The sequence below is a fragment of the Chroicocephalus ridibundus genome, chromosome 4, assembly GCF_963924245.1.
Source record: "Chroicocephalus ridibundus chromosome 4, bChrRid1.1, whole genome shotgun sequence".
Classification (NCBI taxonomy): domain Eukaryota; kingdom Metazoa; phylum Chordata; class Aves; order Charadriiformes; family Laridae; genus Chroicocephalus; species Chroicocephalus ridibundus.
The window spans coordinates 59,783,825-59,807,083 of record NC_086287.1 but is presented as its reverse complement, the minus strand read 5'-3'; the positions used below and the strand labels follow the sequence as shown (position 1 = coordinate 59,807,083).

Sequence of the window (23,259 nt, the reverse complement as noted above, 5' to 3'; positions counted from 1 at the left end):
GGCCGCCTCCCCCCCGCCGGACCCGCCGCCCTCCCCACACACCACAGCTCCCTCTCCGAAGGGGAGCCGCCAGGTGAGGGGCGGGAGAACCGGCCCGCACCCCCTCGCCGGCCGGGCTCACCCCGGCCGCAACAGGCGGCCGCGGCAGGCCCCGCTTGCGGCGACTAGGGAGGGGAGCGAGAGCCGGGGCAGACCCTCAGGCAGCCCCCGCAGAGAGGCGGCTCCACTCACCTCCTCAGGAGCGCGGGGCAGCCATAGCTGCCGGCAGCGGTGGGGTGAAAGGAGAGAGCGCGGCGGCGGCGTCGCCAAGGCCCCGAGGCGGCGGCGGCCCCGGCTGCCTACGCCGCTCGGCGGGGCCGGGCCTGGGCGGGGCCGGACGTGAGCGCACTTCCGCGGGGCGCCGCCATGGCGGGTGAGTGAGGGCGGTCGTGGGGGCTGCTCCCCTCCCGTGGCCCCATCGGGCGGCGGCACCAGCCAGGCCCTGAGGCCGGCTGCTTTCCCCTGGCGGGAGCGAGGTGCGGCGGAGGGTTGGGATCAGGCCCGGGGAGCAGCCGGAGGCCGGGCCCTGGTGCTTCACAAGTAAATTAATAAGGTGTCTGTGGTGCCCTTCCTGCCCGCCGGCGTGTTACTTTCTCGCGTGGATGTGGGTGAGGAAGGTGCCCAGCACCTCGCTCGTTACCCCCGGGAGAAGGGAGTGACCCCCGTGTGTGTGGGCTTCGCGTTTGTGACCGCTTTTCAAGCGTCCCTGTGAATAAAAGTTAAAAATAAGTAATTGATGCTAGCAGGGTTTGCAGCCCCCTTGCTGCCTGGGGCAGGGCCGGAGGTGTGAAGGTGCGGCCACTCGCCGCCCTCCCCAGAGGCGATGCTGGAGCAGTGTATGGCAGATTCCCCTTGCCGTGGGGTCCCTCCAATGACACATGGTGAAATGTGGGCTTTAGGCTCAGTGGTAAAGCACCCGCCGTCTCCAGTAGGACCCAGCTTTCTCCCAAATAACTGCTCACATGTAGACGTGAATTAATTCAGTGCTCATTCGTGGCATGAGCATTGCATGCATGCAGTCGTTGTTGCTGTGATTTCTTACCATCATACGCTGTGTTAGCATTTGACTATCCTAAATTGACAGAAGTCTGCTAGATTGGCCAGTATCGCAAAGCCACTGCTCTCCATGTTACAATAATCACATCTCAGAACACGCTTGCATTTTTTAATAACATTATTTTCTTGTAAATATTAACAAGGCTGATAGACAAAGAACTGGATTTCATGAGTGAAGACAGCTAATGTAAATTCCATTTTACTTTAATCAATATTCAGCAGTAACGCACAGAAATCATTCACACAAACAGCTGCTGGCCGGCACACTGATGTGTTTCTGCATGCTTTAAATAGCTTGAATTTCTTTATTTTCTCATATAGCAAAAAGTCCTGCTGATAGTACCCCAAGAAGACCTGTTTTATCTGTCAGTGCAAGAAAACTTAAAGATAATGCCGCAGACTGGCACAATTTAATGATGAAATGGGAGAGACTGAATGATAATGGATTTACTGCAGCAAACAAAATAGTCAACATGAAGATCAGCGAGCAGTAAGTATACTAATAACACATACAAGTAAAGACAGCATAAAGATTGCGTTTATTGAGAAATTAATCTGTTTTCTTCACTAGAAGGTTATTTTTGGAGATGGGAGAAAGATGTCAGAGTGGATAAGCTAGCTCTTAGATCAAACTCAGTAGTTGCACTTTTTGGTTATGTAAACTATTGGCATTCAAATAATAAATGTCTCATAAAGATTAAAATAATCTCATAAAGTAATGATATTTGCAAGAAATGGAAGATGTTTATTATACATAGTCAGGCATAACAGATATTTAAAATACTTACATAATGTAGGAAGTTAGAATCTAATCCTATAGATCTCAACCTATGTGAGTTCCCTTACTCACTTGCATATTTACACTGAGGCCAATATTACCAGATTTCACTAAAGTTAAAAACTCAGCAGATTTTAAGAAAGAATCAGTGATTTATGTAGACAAAAAAGTTATAGTACTGATGATTTGAAGAAAAAAAAATAAAAGAAAAAGATAACTGGTAGAGCTATTCCCTTTGTGCTGTAATGAGGAACTTATAACTAGGGTTTTGAGAAGAAACTTCTCCGGAGTCCTGACAGCTGAACAGGGTTTGTCTGACAGGTACAAGCTCAGGAATATTTTGCTGTAATGGTGTCAGATGTTGCTTTTGCTCTCTAGCAACTCCCTCTCCCCTGTCTTAAGTTTACAGCTTCTGTGGAAAAGTCAGCAAGACAGCCTAGGTGTCTGCACATTAGCTGCTCTGCGTTCACAGTTAAATGGCTTGTCTTAAATTGGGCATGAAAGTGAGTTTGTGGTGAGGCACCAGATTGTCGGCTGGGGCAGCTGAAGCCTGGGTATGCCTTGTCCATTACAAGAGAATAACCTCCAACACAGGGGCAAGGTAAATAGGAAGAGGTGTTATCATCTTGACACCTGCAACTGTTTTTTCAAGCACGTGCTCTAAGGTAGACTAATTCTGTGTTCCTCTGAAGATTATGGTACCAGCCCCAATTGGTTACATGGCTAGTTATGTCTCCTACTATTTTTTATGTAGAAATTCTCATGAACAGCCCATGAGAGAGAGATTGTGTAGGATCAGACCCCATCGATTTTAAATCTGCAGAGCTCAAGTAAACCTATATGCAGTTGTTTCCTTTGTCTTACGTTTCTATTTTAGATTTCAAGACAACAAACTGGAGATAGCATGTGATAACAGTGCCACAGAGTCTGAAAAGCCAACTCCAAAATACAACGAAGAGCTGGACAATTGCTGTGCAGAATTACTTCAGACCTTAAAGCATATGGTAATGCTTATTTTTCAGTCTTAGTCAATACAAATCAATTCCAACTGTGTTCAAGTATGACATAAGGAAAAGTCCTCAAGTATTCATTGTAAACAGAAAATTGGGATTTTTATTCATGGTTCTTTGGCTTCAAACCTAAATTATTATAAATCCAGTATGCACCATTTATTTGCTTAACTGGTGAATTTGAAAGTTGTTTTTGTATCTGCCTTCTGCTTATAATTTTACTCCTCCCTTTATAAAGTGGTCTGAAAACGAGTCATACAAAAATGCACGCTAAAACTGCACCTGTTTTGTCTTTTCTCATCTGAATATTCCCTCTGTTTAGAACAAAACCAACAACAAAGCATAAAACAGTGCTTTACCTGCCATCATATCTTTGCAGCTATCTTTGATCGGACATAATGCAGTTATATTTTTAGTCTGCCTACCGGCATTTTCTGCACAGAACTCCTTCTCTAGAGAGTAGAGTAAGATAATTATTATGTAACCCACCTTTTTTGTGGGTACATTGCTAGAAATTAATGTCACCTGTCAGTTTGACAGGAAACAAAAATAATTTTTTTTTGCCTGATACTGTAATTTAAAATTCTTATTAAAAATAACTTTTACAACCTTCTGCCATAAGCTTCTTGACTTAAAGCTCCATTTTCTTGTAAATATTAGTCCCCATCGGTAATGCATAAACTTAGGTGAACATGAAGAAAGCGTATGGAATGACCTGTTTTTTGAAGCAAGCTGTTAAATCAGCCTAGATATATTGTCAGTTGTAGCTTGAGCTGCTTTTCTCACCTGCCGCTGATCTTTTGAAATCAAATTTAAATCACCTTGACATGGTAATGTAAGAAAGCATGTGTTTATAGAGCCTGTGTCACACTTGTTCATAGACAGTCTGATGTTTTTCCCCAGTGCTAAATCGCTACAGGAAAAACCCAGAGAGGTGAAAAAATGAGAGCACACTTTAATATATTTCTACATGGGGGAAACAAAAGAATTACGCAAAATCAGAGTCAATAAGCCATATCTGCAGTGTTCAAAATTTTAGGGTGTCTCATATTAAATCTGTATATAAATTCCAGCTTTGATTCCTGTCTGGAGTTAAAAAAAGTGAGTTAGAAATGTTAAGACTAAATACTCTTCAGAAATAGCATGTTTTAAAAAAATGTTTAAGGTTATAGTAACCTAATGTTCCTGAGATATTCATTAACTTTACATGTTCATCATTTTCAGACAAAAATACAACTGAAAATGGAAAAGCTTACTTCAACTACTAAAGCAATCTGTGACTTGGAAACATTCCACCATGGAGCTGGGAAATGCACAGCACCCTTCTTTCATACATGGCCTACACCATACTTCTGTAAGTAAAATATTGATTAACTTAGCTAATTGCATTGTGTCGTTGATGTCATCTAATTTAGGACTGGAAAATAAACCCTTTTATCTGGGTGTCTTGCCTTAGAGAGAAAGAGAGAGTATCTGTCTCCTTTATAATTGACTAATCAATAAACACATGAATACATCACTTGGCTTAGGGTTACTGCTGATGACTGCTTGTATGAATTGCCAAGCATTGTCTGACATGCAACAATTACAGCATAAAACTAAGCTTGTCAGCAGCTTACAGTGTCCAAGCTGCAACAGCCACCTCCTTTATAGAGATGTATTTGCAACTTGGTAGCGTTAAGCCATAGGCTTAACTGACTTGACTTGTTACTTGACACTGAAATGAAATCCTTGAATGCAAAGAACAAGCTACACCTCAGTTAATTCTCAGGCAGCCAAAGAAAAATTCCTCTGATCTCAATGTCAGTCAAGACAAGTAAAGAAATGTTCAGTTACTGTCTACTGTTAATATTCTTTTAGCATTCGCTTGATGGCAAAAGGTTTGGCCTCCCAACTCATATTACCACAGTTTTAAAACTTCGAATTCAAGAGAAGCCTGATTGCAAACCAGCTGCTGCCTCTGTGAAGTGAGCGTTGTACCTTTGTGAGGCCCTGCTTCCTACTTCATTACCACGAGTCAGTGGGGATTTTATGTATTAGTTTCTGTCAGCTTAAAAGGGTAGGAATGACAAAGACAAGTGCTGTCAAAACGCTCGTTGTCACTGAATCATTTAGTGATGCTCGCTACTCCATGAAAGACTAAATCCTCCTGAAGGTAGTGATAGTTAAAGCTAAGCTAGAATCACAAGATCAATCTCTCTTTAAAAATAGTTTGTGTGGTTTATTTTTTAGAAAGTCAAACAATAAAGATTATTACATATTTTAACCCTCCTACTAACATAACTAGTAACAATATTAGTTTTTACATTACACGCTTCAGTTTTGGTCTGTTGTTCATAAAACTTTTCACTCTTGGTATCGCTTATTGGTGATCGTGCATTGCTAAAGTGCCTGACAGCATGTGAGGACATCCTTTAGATTAGCTAAAGTCAACAATGACTCTCAAATGTGAAGCTTGTGTTTCAAGATAGCATTACCAAATTTTAAAATCAAATTTCAGTTATTTGAAAGAATAGTTATAATTGCTAATTTTACAGTGGGTCCTGAGAATCAATACCACTGCTTATTCTAGAATTAAAAGGGGATTCATGTCAAAATCACGTGTGTAAAATACATCCAAAAGCTGAGGAAATTGTTTAGTGTTTTATATTCTAGTGTAAAAACATTAATGCTGTAAAAACCCAGATGTCTAAATATGGGGAATATCTTATGTAAGGTAGGGGGTTTTTAATGTTCAACATATTACAAGTATGATTTAACTTTTAGAGAATTGCTGAAATGTTGTGGTCAATGTGCTTAGTTTTTCGATCCATTTCAGTCGAGGTTTCTCTGAAGCTCTCTGAAATGTACAAGAAGGAACTCCAACTCAAGCAAACAATTGTACAAGACATTGCTCATTCTGCCGACCAGGATCTGATGATGGTCTATTTATCATCATGGTTGTACCAGCCTTACATTGAGAACAGCAGCAAACTACTACTCGAAGCCATGCTGCTGGAAACAGGACACAGACAGTGCTAGAATTTCAAATGTTCCACGGTTTGCTTCTAATAATGCTTACATGAAACTGAAATGGCAAATTGCAAGGCTTACTACGTAAGCTGAGTTTTGTAAAACTTATTAAAAATATTTTTGTCTATTTGTATTTATTATTTTGTCTCAGCTGATACTCGTTTTTCTGCATGGGACAATCTGGTTTTGGTTGCTTTATCCACTTTAAATGCAATAGAGAAGCTACAGGTAGGAGGCTAAGTCCCCTGTAATCAGAAAGAGGTAAGCACTACTTGGTGGTCTGGGGGGATTCAATGCACACAGACACCTAAAGCAAAGAATTTAACTACTTTTCAAGTCTTGACAGTCTAAAAGATCTACATTGTCCCTTTCACCATAGAAATTCAGCACTTTATCTTTTGTGTTTTGTTTTTTTTCAGACATAACAGGGCTTTCGTACTTGCTTTATAAATGGGGAAAAGGAAAGGAAAGCATAAAAGGCAGGATCCAAGAGTGGATCCAAAAGGATACACATATTTTGGTATGTGGTTCTGAAATGCTGTCGCAGGCACTAGTGTAAATTCTGGTTTGGTTTTGATAATGCGGTTAGGTACGTCACCCTTGAAGAGTGATCCAAGCCTGGACTAGCACAGTGGGAAGGTTTAGTACAACTCACCCTTCCACAACCATTATATGAAAAGGTCTTGTCTCTTTTAATTCATTGTAACTTTTTTTGTTCTAGAGATGTTTCATGAAAGCATAATAAAAACAAGACCTGCTTCAGTCATGGCCTTATCCCATATTGTTTGCTGTCGCAAGTCTCAGCGAGTTTTTCCTTGGATTACTGTTTCTGATGTCAAGTGGTTTTGGTATAAAGGCATGCCCCTCTGTATTTTTGGTTAGCAGTTTACATTACAAGAATTGGTGGCTCAAATTCTTGTCTTGCTTTTTTATGCTGCCTTCTTGGTAAAGAGAGTAGAGAGTGCATTCAGGAGAAACGGTTAATGCAAAGGCTAAATGCTGAAGTGGAATTCAATAGCCTTTTTTGCTTTCATGCTTTCACTCCTAAAGACATAATAATCACCGTAGCATACTGTTACATCAGAGCTGGGTAGCATGGAGAAGCTGCTACACTTACCCAGCCTTAGTAACTCTTAGCTGCTATTGCAAATTAGCACTTTTCAGAAAAGTGTATTACAATGTCGAAACTATGCTGCTGTATCATCAAATTTTTAGTTAAATCCCTAATGCGTAGTGAATTTAGACCTTCTGCTTACTTCATTATGATAAATAGTCTGAATTCCTCCCACTTACTGATTGCCTGTATGGCCTGTTCCTATATAAACTGTTGATTTAGATTTCACACGGTTATGTAGTGTTTCTAAGTGCTGTTGACTCATTGTTGCACCCTGGCAGATGTTTACCCTTGATTCTCCTTGAAACAATTATTTGAATTAAAAGACAGTAATATGAAATGCACACTGCTATGAAATGACCATACTGGCTGTGGTTTGACACTAGAAAAAATCTAATTAAAACAGTGAGAGGCTCTGGAACAGATTTCTGATAGGAAAAGTAGGGTCACTTACTTAACGAGTTCCAAGCTGAAACCCCGTAAGCTTGGTAAGGGAACATACACGAGTTTCCTGCAATAATGGGACAGACAGACATGGATTAGAAAAGTTTTCTCGACATGCTGCTCTGTTCAACAATGAGGTTGTTTCTGAAGCTTAATAGTGTTCTATTTCTTACCTCAAATTTCTAGCATCTAAAAAGAAATTCTGCAGTAACTCAAGGAGAATACAAGCCGTTATGAATAGCTTTGTTGGTTTTTTTTATTTTTCTGTGCAAGCACTCCACCTATTTTAACAGCCACCTTAATTTAACCGAGTAGGGCCAGGCCTTTGTCACTATGGAAACACCTTCATACTTGAAAAATATTTTCCGAGGAGAAAAGGTTGGTTCACTTATAGAATTGTTCTTTTAAGATGAGAGTAGGTGTATTGTATTTCCCAGCATGTGCAAATCAATAGGGAAGGCAGAATTGAAGCAAATTGTAATTTTCTGCACAGGTGGAAACTGTGGTTTGTTCTTGTTTCTTAGAGGAAATAAGCTCTTCAGGAAGGGGTCTTCATATTCACAGACCCCCTTGCTCATTGACTGCTATCAGACACAAGAAGATTACTGCAAAATCACTGCAGGGATGTTTTGCCATTGTAGCTCTAAGCAGTTGATTGTTATATTTGAAGCCCTCAGATGTAGTTATTAGACAGTCAGTACAAAAGAGTGTAATAAAGAATTGCTCACTGCAATCAAAAACTTTTGAAAGACCACCAGAACCTTGCTTTGTATGGTATCTTCACTTATAAGGTAGGCCTGTAGCCTCTTACCATCACCACCTCCTGAAAAAAAGAGGGGAAAGAACCCAAACCAAGAACTACACCATAAACCCAACCACCATACAGGAGCTTGCTAATATATGATGACATCTTTCCGATCCACACATGAAAAGCAGTGTTTTGTCTAATCAAAATTAACCTCCTATTTAGGCAACCAAGGCAAAAAAAGAAAAAAAAACCAACAAAACCAAAACCAAACCCCACTATGTTAAAGGGATACAGTAGAGCAGATTGTTTCATCTCTAAATTGTCCTCTCTCCTGTTTAGATTCAATTTTAGTGTAAGTTTCTGCTCAGTAACAAGACCATGAAAAAATCAGTGTTCATACTTAATTTAAGAACAGTTCTCCTGCATATTACAGGTCCTTTTAGCTGATTTATCCAGTTATCTCAGTAGCCTCATGTCTTTAGCAACGAGGCAACACACACATTTTAAATGGGTTACCAATTTTCAGTAACATCTACAATAGCTTATGAACAAAATAAAAATACTAGTCGTTTAAGAGTGTTCTTTTTCACCTGCTAAGCTTCTTGAAAGAAAAGACGGTGCCTTGGACAAGAAGCTGCTACACAGGTCTCCGCAAAAATACTGTCATCCAAGCAACATACTGAAAGTATGACAAAAATACAAGATAGCAGTAAATAATTAATTTGGTACATTTTCTGTCTGCATAGAGAAATGGGGATTATAGTCAAGGATACCTTTTTATTATGATTAAATATTACAGGGCAGTGTGGAGTTACTAGGAAGGTCACAGCTTAGAACTGACAAAGAATGCATTATCTGAAAGAAAAAAATATAATACAATTCTAAGAAAAACAGACTGTCACAGACTAAAGTGAAAAAAGAATCTGTTATCTCATTAAGGAAAATCAGATCACTACTTACACACCTTCACATTTCTAAGTAACAGCAATTTTTAAAGGTTAGACAAGCATACTTAAATACATTTACAGCAGTTCAGTACAAATCGGATCTTGTTTGAGGCTATTTTTGTCCCTAACTTGGATGCTTATTTAAGGATCAGTTAGGTTGTCACATTGTTCCTGGAACACACAAGTCTGGATTATATTTAAAACTGTCCATTTTTCCAGGCAGATTTACGCACATCAAGTCTAGATGCTAATCAATATTCAAGGTAGCTTTAAGAAAGTGCACTAACGAAGTGTTTTGTCATCTCAATGGCACAGAAAACGCACATTTTTAATATAGTTTTTATTTTACCCATATACAGCTTGCCAGCACACAGCACATCACTGCTGAACAGCAGTACAACTGACTGCATTTTTAGATGGCAGGAGAGAGAAAAGGAATTATGTAACAAAAGGGAATAGTGCAACAGTTTTAGGGTTGACAGATTTCCGCTTTCCACCCACCCCCAACATATAAAGCAAATAGAACGATGTTAATTCTAGAATTTTTGGTTGCAATGCTGCTAGATTTATATAAACATAAGTTATAAAAAGTACAGGGCATAGAAACAGTTTACAAATAAGTTAAATTTCAATTATTTCAGTACTCACATTAGAAAAATATACATTTTATAGAGTCAGTCTTTTCCAGAAGAAAGCATATAGAGTTTTCTAATTTATGGCTCCAATTCACTTTGCGAGAGCAAAATATCTTCGCTTTGGCCATCTGCTTCCATTGCCAGTAGTGCTTCCACAGTTTCCAAAGGTATCCCCTCAGGTGTGCGAATGTGCATTGTCGTACCATTGGAATCGGTTACAATAACGATGCCTTCTGCCTGAGACAAAACAGCAGTATCTGGATGAGACAGGATAAGCCCGTCTGAAGTCTGAATAAAAATCTGTTCATGTCCCTGAGACAAAAAATCATGGCTCTCATCAGTAATCTCAAAGGCTACAGTTTCATCTACAGTAACTGTATTCTCCAGCTCATGTTGTTCCCCTGTCCCGCAAAATTCATTCATGTTTTCATGGTTCACATGAGCAGACAGGGAGGCTTCGTGGACAGGGTCCTGGTGCGACTCAGTCTGAGCACTGTGTGGGTAGTTTATTGGCACAATGTTTGTTGAAAAAACTTTTTCAAGTTCCTGCATCTCATCAGTGATATCAGCATTGTGAAATTGTCCAGAACGTTCTTTAACTGCAGAATCATGGTTTTCTTCTTGCACTTTCTGATATTTTTGATTGTAACCATTTTCTTTGCTTGTCGGTAAGTTAGTGCTCTGACTGCCCGCTGCACTTTCTGACACAGAGCTGCAAAGTTCAGGAGCTGACAGTCCACCTGCTGAATTCTCACTCACAAAGTGCGCTTGAACTACTTCAGGGGACCCATCTGCTTCAACAGGCAATACAACTTCCGCATGTAGCAGAGATGCGTCACCTGTCATATCTGGTCCCTGTATGTTTACTGCTTGGGAATACTCTATCCTCATTTTCACAGTCTGGGAGAAGGTACCTGAATTTTCAGCATCGATTCTAACTCCTGAATCAACAAGTAAATTATGTTCCTCTGCTGTTGGTAACGTACTTCCAGTTGTGCAGCAAGTGATATGCCTATCTTCTGAAAGCACGATTTCTCCATTTAATGGAATAAAACCTGAAAAGACGAAAGAAATGTAATTTTGTTGGGGAATCTAATATTGCTAGAATCTAATAAAGCTAGACTGCTTCCCTGCTTTCTTCCCCCAAACTAGCAAATCTGAAGCACTTTGCAAGAGTTTCACAGCACTTGAGGAAGTCAGTATAAAAATACTTAAGGAATTTTGGATAATGAAATATTATCGAGTATTTCCATACCGAGGGATCTTACATTAGAAGCAGCGTTTTTCTGTTAATCCTGAAAACAACCTGGCCTGGAAGTCAAACTCAATTTTTTTCCATCTGGTATACAGCTGGTAAACGTTAAAAGGTAAAGAACTGACCAGGCACAAAGTAGTCAGCTGCTCATCCCCATTACCATTAGTAAATTGACAAAAGCATTTAAAGTTGACAAAATTTCTGTTGATAATCAAGCTTATCCTGGACTCAGACATGTCACCAAGTTACTACATATCTAATTAGCTGTGCTAACAGCCCCAGGAGCACTTTTGTCCTGTGACAGAAAAGGTAAAAAACACTAGAAATTTAGTGCGTTTTACCAGATATTTGACCTGGACCAATAGCCAGGTCACAAACCCAGTAGGTAGTTGAACAGTAACTCCTAAGCTGCAGTAGTATGAGCTGTCTGTTTTTACTACGGAAGATCAAAAGGAACAAGTAGGTTATGGTTTTTTGGTGGTTTTTTTTTTGTTATGAAAGATACCACTGCACAACAAAGGGGGCCTAACGCTGCAGACCATTTTTAACTTTTTGTGCTGTAGACTAAAAGCCCTATCAGCAGGTGCAAGTGAAACAACATTTTAAAAACTCATAGCCCAGAAGCAAATCATAATACAACAAGAAATAAGCACGGTCATGCAGAAAGCCTTTCAGAGAAAGAAAAGTGAACTAAGGGGGGAAACAAAAAGCCAACCATTGACAGAAAGAGATGCAAAGGGCAAAAGCAAAGCATCTTGCAGCAACACCAAAAGGAGACGTATAGAAAGCAAGAGGACAGTACAGATATACACATCTTACTAGACATGGGTAAGGGCTGGAATCTCTTGCAATGGTGATTATAGTGCCTCTGAATTACTGCAACACTTTCACATAAAAAACCAGTGGAGTTTTGGGAGATTACAGCTGGGGACCCATCTCACTTTCCTTTCTAATACACTGTTACTCTGCCAGTCTGAGGGGCAAGGGGAATAAAGACAAAGGAGGGATAAAAAGAAAGGCAACCACCCAAAGACTGTGGTGCAAAATGTTGCCTCAATTACAGTCTTCAGGGCCGGCATCTCCCCAGGAATACAGGACAACCAGCACCAGCTCTCCCCCTCCCCCAGGATCCACAAAGCTCTGATGGTTCTGCTATCGCAGCCTGCTGGGGCAAAGAGGAAGGACACACACGCTGCTTCCTCTTCCTCTGCTCTCCTGCTGCTGACACAAAGGTCATGCACTATCTCCACTATAAGGGACGGCAGACAGGAAGCGGACAGGCTGCAGTAGCAGCAATAACTGGATTATCATGCATTCAGAATTGAGCTACTGCTGTGGTCTGCATCATCTGTAATATTCTTCCCCCTCCGTGAGGCCTCTTCCAGTTAAACAGCTGATTTTGAAGGACTTGGGAAACAAGGTAAGAAACAAAACCTTAAGACAAAACCCACAGTAGCTTGAAGAACAAAGAGATTTGTTCAGCTCCCCTATCAACAGAACAGAATCGGAAAATCTGAAGAGGTTACCATCTTTTTCAAACAGTGTACACAAATTCCCACTCTTTTCCTTCACTTCATCTTGACTGGCATAAGCATTATTCACATTCTCCGTTACGTCTTCTAACTTGGTCCTTTTGGCTGATGGCAACAGTTCCTCCCCTGAGCTCTGTCAATACAAGAGATAATTAACTGGCTGCCAGCGCAACAGCTGACAATATTGGAAAAGATCACAAACTAACTGTGGGCACTTCATGGCAGTGAACCAATACTCTCCGTGAAAACAGGATTTTACACTAAAGGTCTTCCTAAACAGTAAGAATTTAAACACAACCCTCACACTTCGCCAAAATGCCACTGTTTACTTTAGATATTTGGGTGAAACAATCAGCCTATGCTTCAACATCAAAGCTTCTCTCTGAGCCTTTGTGATTAGCTGTATGGCATGAAACCTGCCATAAGCTCTCTCCGACCTATGAACAGCCTGCCCAGACTGTTCGGTTAATGAAGACTAAGCAGCTCTTTAAATTTAACTACAGGCAGAAAACGGAAAAGTACTAGTCTTATTTATCCACCACCAGAAACAACTCTGGATTAAATAAGAAGTAGAACAGTTAAGGGGATGGACGATAAAGATGTGACTTTCAAGAAGAGGAAACGCTGCTCCGTGCTACAGCTGTGAACAGACTAAATCTAGTCAACTGACTTGTTAGAAAGAAACTGTTTTCATGCGCCTCTACCAACCACCAATGAGCAGAGCAACCACTTCTCCAGCCTCTGAGCCTGCTGTAGGTTAGCCCATTTCCTCCAACACAAGTTATTAGAATATGAGGATCCTTCTCACTGTGGGGCCCACATTTACTAACGCTTCAACAAAGTTGTAGCATCCCTTGTAGCATAAGATTACCTGTAAGCCTTTGAGACTCTGTCCTGAATGCTACCAAGTGTCTTCCCAAAGCACATCTTTGGCATGCTAGTTCATATGCTCTGCTATGATACCACAGTAGAGAGTACTTCTTTACATATTTCCAAACACAGTGAAAGCCTTACTTTAACATGAGTCAGGTAACACTAGTATGATTTTATAATGAATAATAATCTGTCTTTAAAAGTTTTAATTTGTCTTAGTTTCATTTTTAATTTTCACATATATTTTTCACATAATAATCCATACCTTAGCTAGCCGTTTTTGTCCCAGTATCTCCACAGGCACTTGCTCACTAACCGCTTTATTTATACATTGTGAACAAGAGTCTACACCTTGCATCTTTCGTTCTCCAGTGAGAATTTCTGTAATTCCTAGTGATTCAGCAACCTTTAAAAACAGTTACAGGAAAAAAAAGTAAAAGTTAGTCTCTCCAATCTGACTATATAAATGCTGAAATACTGGTTTGTTTTCTTAAAGCTGAACTAGAACTACAAGGGGTCTAATCTGACAATCAACCATCACAGCTCAATGAAGCAGTCAAACTCCCATGTTTTCTACTAGCCTCCACGTTAATAGAACACGACCTTCATTTCAAGGTGAGCATTAACAGGCAAACTCAGAAGAATTAAGAGTACAATGCTTATATATAGAATCCAGAGACAGTTACTAAGAGCAGAGTTTAATAAAGAACACTGTCGAGGCTTTCCATTATTTAAAAACCATGTAAGACCTCCTGTTTAAGAGTATCTCTTAATAGTTAAGGATTTCCCCCCCTCCCATTCCATTCCTCTGCTTCATCCTTATGTAGGTGTGCTACTATACAACTTCTCAAGGCTAGGTTCCCTTTGTTTGTTCTGTGTGTCCTTTGGGGGTTTTGGTTTTTTTTGTTTTTTCTTTTTTTTTTTTTTATTTTTTTAAAAGCATAATTCTATATTAAGAATGCACATTAACAATGAAGAGAAGCAAGAAAGAGGTTCCATTCTGGGACTGCCAGTACCAACACCATCCTTTTATTTGGTGCTACTTCATTTCTCCAAAGGGAAACATCGGTGTTACGTACAAAATAGCAGGATAAGCAAACAGTAATTCTAGAAAGTTTTTTAGTACATACAGTGAAAAATGTTAACCACTGCTAATAGTCCATACGGGACTTCATTTTTTAAACCAGGATTATTATAAGAACGAAAAAAATCTTATCTCCACCATCCCTACTCTGAGTTTTCAAGTACACTCCCCTCTCTTAATAGTTGCAAGTTCAGTGCTGATGTGCTTTAATGAGCACATTGTTTAGAAATTTTGTTGGAGGTAGTATACAAACTAGTGTTTTCACTACTGGAAACAGAGAAGGGAAAACCAAAAATATGCTATGTACAAAGCACTGTTTTATTCTAAGCAAGGGGAACACAGATTGATAAGGATCCATAAGGATAAACAGATCCACATTAAAAAAAAAACCCAAAACAAAAAAACAAAACCAAAACCAAACCAACAAACAACAACCAGGCAGAAAACCAAACCTACATTGTCTTTCTAGATACATATGCATAAACAATGAAACCGAAGAGTCACTGAAATAATGGTTTGCAGTTTTATTAATGTATTCACTACCTTTCATATTTGTTAGTACGACTGTGAACTGCACAGATGCATTCAGTTTGTCCTCATTTTGCAATGAAACCACTTATCCCTTTAAATCAAGGCCACTCATTTTAAATATAGACCCCTCCTTCCTAATCAAAGATCATGATGTACTTTTTTTAGCAGTTAATGCTAAATACACCTTGCAGTAACATGCAGCTTCATACTACCCTAGATAGACAAGACTGATATTAGTGCCAGAATTATTTTTTTTAAATATTTCTAGTTGTATCTGTTTCCATAAACTAGAACTGTAGTTTTACTATGGATTTCTTCTTCTCTTCGCTTAGTTGTCAGACTTCTTACAACAATGTCTATTTTTGCTCATCAAAAAACATGTTTTCTTCAGCATGACAAAGCTTATCAGAGAAAAATAAAAACACAAAGCATCTAAAATAAACAAAACAAAATAATCACAGTTCCAAACACAGTGCTTTATTACCTTAGCATCTTTTATTTCGACAGACTGCTGGCAACTCAGCAAATCAGAGTTACTGAGGTGATCATAAGCCATTTTCTTTACCATATTATGCAAGTCTTCAAATTCCCTATACACATCTGGGAAGTAGGCTTTGGCTGGATACCCTTTTTCAACCTAGAAATAAGAGAGGAAAAAAAGGACTTGTTTCCCCCTCACTATATTTTAAAAAAGAATTAAATTAAAATCTGTCAGTTTGTTTTGTTCAACATTTTAAAATAGAAACATTCAAATCTAAAGATCATGGAATATTCAAAAATGCCACTGAACTAGTCAGCAAAAAGCAGGACTTTCAATCAAAAGACCTACCAGAGTTTTTGCCTGTGTAAAACATAAGCAATGTGTAGAACATCTACATTCTGCACAATTCTAACTTAGGAAACTTAGATACATCTCTAAAGGAATGTTTTTATGTATACTAATGGAAGTCTCCCTGAAATAATTAAACATTTTTACATAAAAAACTCACCTTCATCAACAGAAATTCATATACTGTAACAAGCTTTGTAAGACGTGGGAGAGCCAGCTCCATTAAGTCTTCATTATTGCATTGTTGTATTAGCTGTCAAAAGCCAGAATGAGTTTATTAGAGCAGAGCAGCCTACAGAGGTCATGCATCCCGCATTCAGAACATAAAATATCACTACTTTTTTTGAAAGATACACTGTATATTTCAGCAGCCTTGAGACTAGATGCAAATACAACATCAAAAGAGGAGATAAATTAGAAAACCTCAGAACAGTTACTACCCATATACAGACAAAACTCAGTCCCACAATGCTGCCAATTCATAGAAAGAAGAGCAACATCAGTAGATTTAGTGGCCATAAAGGATCTTCCACAACACACAGGAAACAAAAAACTGTGTTAGTAGCGTGGATTTTAATCCCTATTCTATCCTCCCAAAGAGTTTATTTGTGGGTTTTTCTTTTTCCCATTTTCAATGTTGCCCAACTTCAGTTGGGTTTATTTCTTTATACTTTGTTGGATGCGATACATAATAGTAGCTAGTAGCTTTCCTTCTCCAGAAAAAGGATAGCGAGAGTATGTCTACACGTCAAAAGTCCCTTTCCAGACTTGAGTTCCCATTTTCCCTTTGTCCAGTGTGTTGCTAAAGTATTTTTTCCATGAACGACAACTTAATGTTTTCTTCTTAGAAGATGTCTTAGGCTTTCACCTTGTCAGTACACAAAGATGTAAAAAAGAAAAAATTTTTTTTTTTTTTAAAATAAGCAATTAGGAAAAAAAAGAGGGCAGGGGAAAGATACTGATACTTGTGAAGTAATTGCAGAAGAGAACCATACCTCTTTTAACCTAGCTTTTCTTCTGAATACATTGTGTTCTGCTGACACACTACTAAGTGACTTTGAAGGGGACTGACCAGGTCTGCTAAGCCTTCCAGAACACCTAGATCTTCCACCCATCCTTGGTCGACCACGTCTCTTTGATCGTCTGGGTCTTCCAGGTCCTTTTGGTGCTATGGGTCCCCGGCATCCTGAACTGGTTTCATTTTGTTGTTCTGCCAAGGAGTGTCTACCTTCTGCAGACTTACAAGTCTTAATTAAAAGAAAGAGAAAAATATTTATTCACTGTTTTGAAGAAGACAATTTTATAGTGAAGTTCATCTATGCGAACAATAAATAGCATATTAAATAAATGCAAAGCTGGACACAAGCATAACTGCAAAGAAAGTTGTGGAATAAATCCAAACATCAGTAAGACTGCTACTGCTGCAACACATATATGCCATTATTTGCAAAGTTAACATTTTTGATCCACAAAATACAGAGATTAAGGGAATATAACTAAAGACCTGGTTTATGTCAGTTAAATATGTTTAGTATTTTTGAAGTAAAATATGTGCTCTTCAAATAAAGAGGTTGTAGAAATAAATCTTAATTAGCGGTAAAACATACCCAAAGAAAAATTTGGCTTTTATTGTAACTATGTCAAAGCATGAAGACTTTATATGAAAGACAAAAACTCTGAACAGCCACGAAGAGCGACAAGCCCATAAATAAAAACAAATACATCGTCCAATTTCCACATTTCAAAATCCTTACTCTTCCCTGAGAACACAGTTATCATTGTGATTTCAATGCAAACTTTTTTTACTGATCAAAGCTGTGATTTCTTACTGAACACATCTTGTCTTCCCTTCCAAGCTAGAATTTCTAAGAACGTCCCAGTACTTTTAGAGAGAGGCGTTTACAATAGTACTGAGGTATACCAGGCTTCTTTTCGCAATCGGTACATTTTCATCCCAAAGTTCAGTACCTCCCTACTATTCTAGTGATTAGGAGAGCTCTAAAAAGGGCAAATTTATGTCAGTTCTATCCAGGGATTAAATTACTAAATTAGTTCTAAATATGACATAAGACTAGGTTGAGCATGGGGATCTTCATTGCCTTCCTGTCTGTATCAATGTACCTGTTTTAGTAACCTGGCCATTCTTTCTAGAAAGTATTTACCTGACCGATACCCTTAACAAAATCAATGAGTTAAAATGCAAATTTGTAGAATCCGTATTTGCTAGTTAAAAGTAGCAGGTACAATAGCAATCTACCAGTCAGTAGTAGTAAGTATGAGACTGAAATTTTTCTAAATTCACATCATCCTGGGTAAAATAAGTGCTGCACAGGGAAGTAACAACTACATAATACAGAGAGCAGACTTTGGTATTCTGCAGTTCTCTTTTTCCAAAGATGATAGAAGACTGTAGAAGATGGGGGAGGTTTGTTTGCTGCACTGGCATCTTAAGCTCTAAATTTTCATGTTTCTGAGAGCAACTTCACATTCACAAATAAAAGTAACAAATGTGACACTGCTACATCTAACTGAGTATTCTTCCTAGACAGAAGCTGTGTCAGCTCTTACTGCAAGATGTTAAGTCATTTTAACATTAAAAGAGAAACTTTACTTTGAAGTGACCAGCTTAAAACATCACAGAGAAAAATTTGCAGCTAAAGTAGCTTCCAACCCAGAGACTCAAGTTTAACCAAAGTGTTTGGTTTGCAGGGGGAGCTAAGTCAGATTTTCAAAACCTGCTCTAGGAAAAGCTGCAATCCACTGTTGGATTCCAAATAAGAGATTTTTCTGTGATGATACTTTTTCAGTAACAGAAACTAATAGAGCAGATGATGTCTTGCTGTCTGTCATGCTAAAGGCTGTAACTGTACACAGTATTCTTATCCGAATGCAGAGAAGAATGCTATTTATGCAGACAAGGTTTTTTCAAGACGAAAACTATGTCAGAAAACCAGTAACAAATGAACACTCAGTGAACATTTTGGTTTATGTGCCTATGCAAGAATACTACTCCTGCAACACTGCAAGAGATAGTAATTTGATTTTCAAAGCACTTCAATGGGAAATTTGTTTAACTTAATATATCAGTGGATATTTCTGAGCAGTACAAGACTATGCAGCTACAAAATTGCCATTCTACTTTCCACAAAACTGACAGCTTTTCTAAGTAATACACTTTACCTGTTCTCCAGCCTTTGAATCAACAGTTTCTTCCAGACTGGTAGCTAGTGCATTTTCGTTATTTAAAGTGACAGCAACTGAATGCAAATGTGCTGGACTCATCATTTCCTCTCTTATTCCACAGGCACTGTCCACAAATACACTTCCATTAGGCTTATTTAAAGGTATTTTTTGAGGTGAAGACTCCAGCTGTCCATGGCCTGGGTTAAGTTTATAATGTCTTGCTAATCCTCCTTTTCCTATATAGGATTTTTCGCAAGTCTGACATTTAAACATTTTGGGTTTCAGATTATAATTTGAAGAACTGAATAATGCATCCTTTCCCTTCACTTTTCCTTCTTCATCATCTTCTATACTCAGCTCAGAGTAGTCATCAGAATCAGACTGATGACCGTCAGCCAAATCCTCCATTTTAATGAATTTATAATCTTTAGCTTTGTACTTGGGAGGGCGTGAAATCCGTCCGGAACGAGTTTTCACTTTCAAGGATTTTTTTAACTTGTCATCTTTTTGGTTTTTTTCAAGGCATGGTGTCAGAGTATTTGCTGAAGTGGCTGCAACCATGGTAATATTTGGAGACCTTGTAGCCGATACTGGGGCATGGGTAGCCTTCTGTCCATTTAGCATCTTAGATGTGGGAATCTTGTTCACGGATACTGATCCATGAGATGGTAAAGGTCTCTCCATAAGCAACTGAATTGGAGACTCTGAAGAACTATGCAGGAATAGCTGCTGCTGCTGCTCAGTTCCTGTAACGGGCTGTATCCTAATTATCTGGGGATTAATAATGCCAAGTCCTGGTACGCTGGAATTTCTACTAACTGACTGACTCAGCGTAATAGTTTTGGACTGGACTGGTGCCAATGATGGCATTGGCCTTTCAGTTTCCTTCATCTGTCCTGGCTGAACTTGGATACAAATGGCTTCCAGCTGCTTTTGTGGAAAAAAGGAAGAGTTAAGATTACACAAATACAGTATTTATAAATAAAGACAATATTTATCAAGATGATACACACATGCCCTTAAAGCAAACCATAAAGAATCCAACGCACATCATTAGTTTTCCATTTTAATGCGTCAAAGCACAGATTTAACATCAAAGCACAGATTCCCTTCCTTCAAGCTACGGGCTTTCCTGTGCATTTACTGATGTGATTGCTGTTCAACTAGAGCATGTAAAGTTTGCTCTTAGCCCATGTCAGACCTTCGTTTCCTGCTAGCCAGCCTGTTCTGGAATAGCAGAGTCAATGCCATCACTTAAGCAGGTTCATAACCTTCAGCAAACCAAATGCAGCAGAACGACAGTCTGCTAAATGACACAGGCCAAATACCAGATCCAGGCCACACTGTAATAAGTGCTCAGTTCAAAAAAACCTTTATGATGATGATTAGGAGGAGGTATGTGATACTGTTCATCTTCCTCATTCATCCAAATTTCTGCCTCAGCTTGAGCCAATGACTTGACACCCCCTGCACCCCAAAACGTGGACTGAAAACCCAGGTATTGTCACCTTCTGTAAGACGGGTACACATTATCTACCTGTGCATCACCATTTAACCACTAAGAAACAGCTCCTCTACCCCAAAACGCAGGCTGAAAACCCAGGTACTGTCACTTTCTGTAAGAGGGACATGCATTATCTACCTGTGCATCACCACTGAACCACTATGAAACGGCTCCTCTATGCTGTTTCAGCTGCGCTTGTAGTCGGACCGAAATACTGACCACAGCAGCTAGTGCCTGCATTCAAACACAGATTTTTCTAAACTGCGTTGAAAGTTGTGCCTTTCAGCTGCGAGACTCGAGTCTACACCCAAGGGCAGGTGTGACTGAAGAGAAAAATCAAAAAAGGAAATAATAAAAAAAATACTAAAACTCCTCCACCCGAGACCTGCCCTCGGCGGTGGATCACCGCCAAACGGGCGCCGCAGGCTCCCTCTTTCCCTCCCTCCCCAGCCCCAGCCTCACTTACCTTCTGCGGGAGGAGCCGGGCGGCCGCCATGGATTTGCCCTGCTGCAGGGCGACCTGCTGGGCCACGCTCTGCAGCTGCTGGGCGGCGTTCTGCATGATGCTGGCCAGCGGCGGGGCGGCCCCGCGGGCCTGCGGCGGCAGCAGGACAGCGTCCCGGGGCGGCGGGCAGCCCCCGCCGCGGCAGGGCGGCGGCCCCGGGCCGGGCTCCAGCTGGGCAGCTGCCGGCGGCGGCTTCTGCTGCTCCTGGGCCTTGCTCACTTGCTCGATGACCCGCTGGAGCTCGGCGGGGGCCAGCGGCGTGGCGGCGTGCCGAGGAGGCGGCGGCTCCGCCGTGCCCGGCCGCGGGCTCTCGGCGACGGCCAGCAGCTGCTCCAGCAGCCGCCGCTGCTCCTCGGCGCCCAGCCCCGCGCCCTCCACCAGGCTCCCGTCCGCCTGCAGGTAGAGGACGGTGCCGGACAAGCGCTGCGCCAGCTCCTCCCTCACCGCCAGCAGCTCCGGGCCCTCCGCGGGGGGCGGCGGGACGATGGGCCCTACCGCGCCGCCCTCCTCCTCCTCCTCCCCGCCTGCCGCCACAGTGAGGGGAACCCCGCAGGCGGCGGCCGCCCCTCCGGGGGGCTCGTCTTCAGCGGGAGGAGGGGGGGGCGGCGGCGCCTCGGTGCCCCCCTCCTCAGGAGCCGCCATCTTGGCGGGCGTTAACGGGCGGGAGCCGCATCGCCGCGCCCCCCCCCCGCCAAACTCTCCCCGGGGAGGTCTCGGCGGCGTGGGGCGAAGCGAGGGGGCACCGGCGGCGCGCGGGCCAATGGCGCCCCCGGCAGCCGCCCGCCGCGCCCCCGGGGCGGAGCCGCCCAGCACCGACGGCGGCTTCGAGGGGGCAAAAAGCCTTCGGAGGTGCGGGAGCGACCCACGCGTGACAGGAACCGGCTGCGGGCGCGGTGTCCCTCTCCTTCACACTAAGCATGCACTCCGCCACTCGCTCCTCCTCGGTGGGGTTCCGCATGCCCATGGGGAGTAAGGACAACAACCAGGCGGCAAGTGAGGGCGTGCCACGCGTGAAGTGGAACCCCCACGTAAGAAAACGCGCCTGAAGGGGTGACCGGAGCACGCTGCAGGCCGGCCGGCACGGCGGCCGCCCTCGCAGAGAGAGGAACCCTCACTCTGCTGGAGTCGAGGGGTCGTGAAACCCCCCACTCCGCCACGGCCGTGTCCTTGCGCAGCGGTGACACGCGTGTCTCGGCAGGAAGAGGCGCGGCGGGCAGGACGGCGCCGCTGGGACACAAGAAAAAAAAAAAGTTTGCCTCTGGCCCGTACGGGGATCGAACCCGCGACCTTGGCGTTATTAGCACCACGCTCTAACCAACTGAGCTAACCGGCCAGCTTACGGTAACGCTTCACGCCGCGGGCACACAACCGCACCCCAACCCCACCGCTCCCATCCCGACCGCAGCGACCGATACCCTCGTTCCCCCCGCCCCACACAGGCGGGAACACGCCGAACTCACCGGCAAGGCTAGAAAAGCCCTCGGCCTTTCCTACCGAGACGCAGCGCCTGGGAAGTAACAATCACAGGGACACGTTCATGATTTCACCTCTCAGTCAACAGGCTAACGCTTCCCCAGGTTTTCCAGGATATGAGTCCAGTTTCACTTAACTAAGCAAAATATTTATTTCGGGCATTTATTTTAAAGCAATTACTCTTCAGGCTGTTTAATACATCGTTAGGATCTTAGTTTGCACGGACAAACGACTGACCTTTTCCTAATATTTTACTACATATGCAGCATTTAAAAGACAACTTTTCTTCTCAGCTTCGAAGCTTACGTTAAAATACCATTACGTCCGTTTAGCAAAACGAAGGGGGGACACACACACACCTCTCCAAAATTTATGTTCTTTTGCAGGCCGGCTCACCACAGCTCGGTGAGGAGAACGCGGGGAGCGGGGCCGCGGTCCAGATCCCCGCCTCTCCTGCCAGCTGGGAACCGGAGACCGGGCACCACACCCACCTCACCAAGCCAGGAATTAAAACCCCCGCGTAACTCACGCCTGCAGTGCCGCAGGGAAACCGCTGGGGATCAGGAGATCGCCGGAGATCAACGCGAGCTCCTCGGAGCGCAGCGCTCTGGGCGAGCAGCGGCGGGGGGAAAAGATGGCTGCAGCCCACGGCGCGCGAGCCACCTCCCTCCCCGCCGGCCGCACTGCGCCTGCGTGGCGGGACGGGA

General features: G+C 42.0%; 3 protein-coding genes and 1 non-coding gene across 8 annotated transcripts in view; 1 reads left to right on the top strand and 3 right to left on the bottom strand.

Annotated features, from left to right (window-relative positions):
- TECPR2 (tectonin beta-propeller repeat containing 2) overlaps nucleotides 1–355 on the bottom strand; it is a 44,870-nt gene extending 44,515 nt beyond the window's left edge. For both annotated transcript variants that reach the window (XM_063333053.1, XM_063333050.1), the window contains exon 1: nucleotides 232–355. The gene's annotated coding sequence lies outside the window, so the exon portion shown is untranslated. The remainder of the gene's footprint in view (nucleotides 1–231) is intronic.
- Nucleotides 307–6,035, top strand: CINP (cyclin dependent kinase 2 interacting protein). Of its 2 annotated transcripts, none has more exons than XM_063333057.1 (5): nucleotides 307–412; nucleotides 1,417–1,585; nucleotides 2,751–2,877; nucleotides 4,108–4,237; nucleotides 5,702–6,035. In XM_063333057.1, exons 1-5 carry the CDS (start codon nucleotides 406–408, stop codon nucleotides 5,902–5,904), a joined length of 636 nt encoding a protein of 211 aa, XP_063189127.1. In that variant the 5' UTR covers nucleotides 307–405; the 3' UTR covers nucleotides 5,905–6,035. The 2 variants fall into 2 exon arrangements, with proteins under 2 accessions (XP_063189127.1, XP_063189128.1); XM_063333058.1 differs by lacking the exon at nucleotides 307–412 and adding an exon at nucleotides 495–515.
- Nucleotides 6,036–9,109: 3,074 nt separating this feature from the next.
- ZNF839 (zinc finger protein 839) lies at nucleotides 9,110–23,221 on the bottom strand. 3 transcript variants are annotated; one of them, XM_063333054.1, is made up of 9 exons: nucleotides 22,540–23,221; nucleotides 21,041–22,306; nucleotides 19,068–20,000; nucleotides 16,883–17,134; nucleotides 16,048–16,140; nucleotides 15,543–15,695; nucleotides 13,709–13,849; nucleotides 12,565–12,703; nucleotides 9,110–10,838 (listed from the first exon to the last, which is right to left on the bottom strand). In XM_063333054.1, exons 2-9 carry the CDS (start codon nucleotides 21,719–21,721, stop codon nucleotides 9,862–9,864), a joined length of 3,369 nt encoding a protein of 1,122 aa, XP_063189124.1. In that variant the 5' UTR covers nucleotides 21,722–22,306; nucleotides 22,540–23,221; the 3' UTR covers nucleotides 9,110–9,861. The 3 variants fall into 3 exon arrangements, with proteins under 3 accessions (XP_063189124.1, XP_063189125.1, XP_063189126.1); XM_063333055.1 differs by having other exon boundaries at nucleotides 21,041–22,688; nucleotides 22,912–23,221; XM_063333056.1 differs by having other exon boundaries at nucleotides 19,068–19,997; nucleotides 21,041–23,221.
- TRNAI-AAU (transfer RNA isoleucine (anticodon AAU)) lies at nucleotides 22,339–22,412 on the bottom strand. Its single transcript has one exon. It is a non-coding gene; the product is annotated as a tRNA-Ile (tRNA).
- Nucleotides 23,222–23,259: the final 38 nt, after the last annotated feature.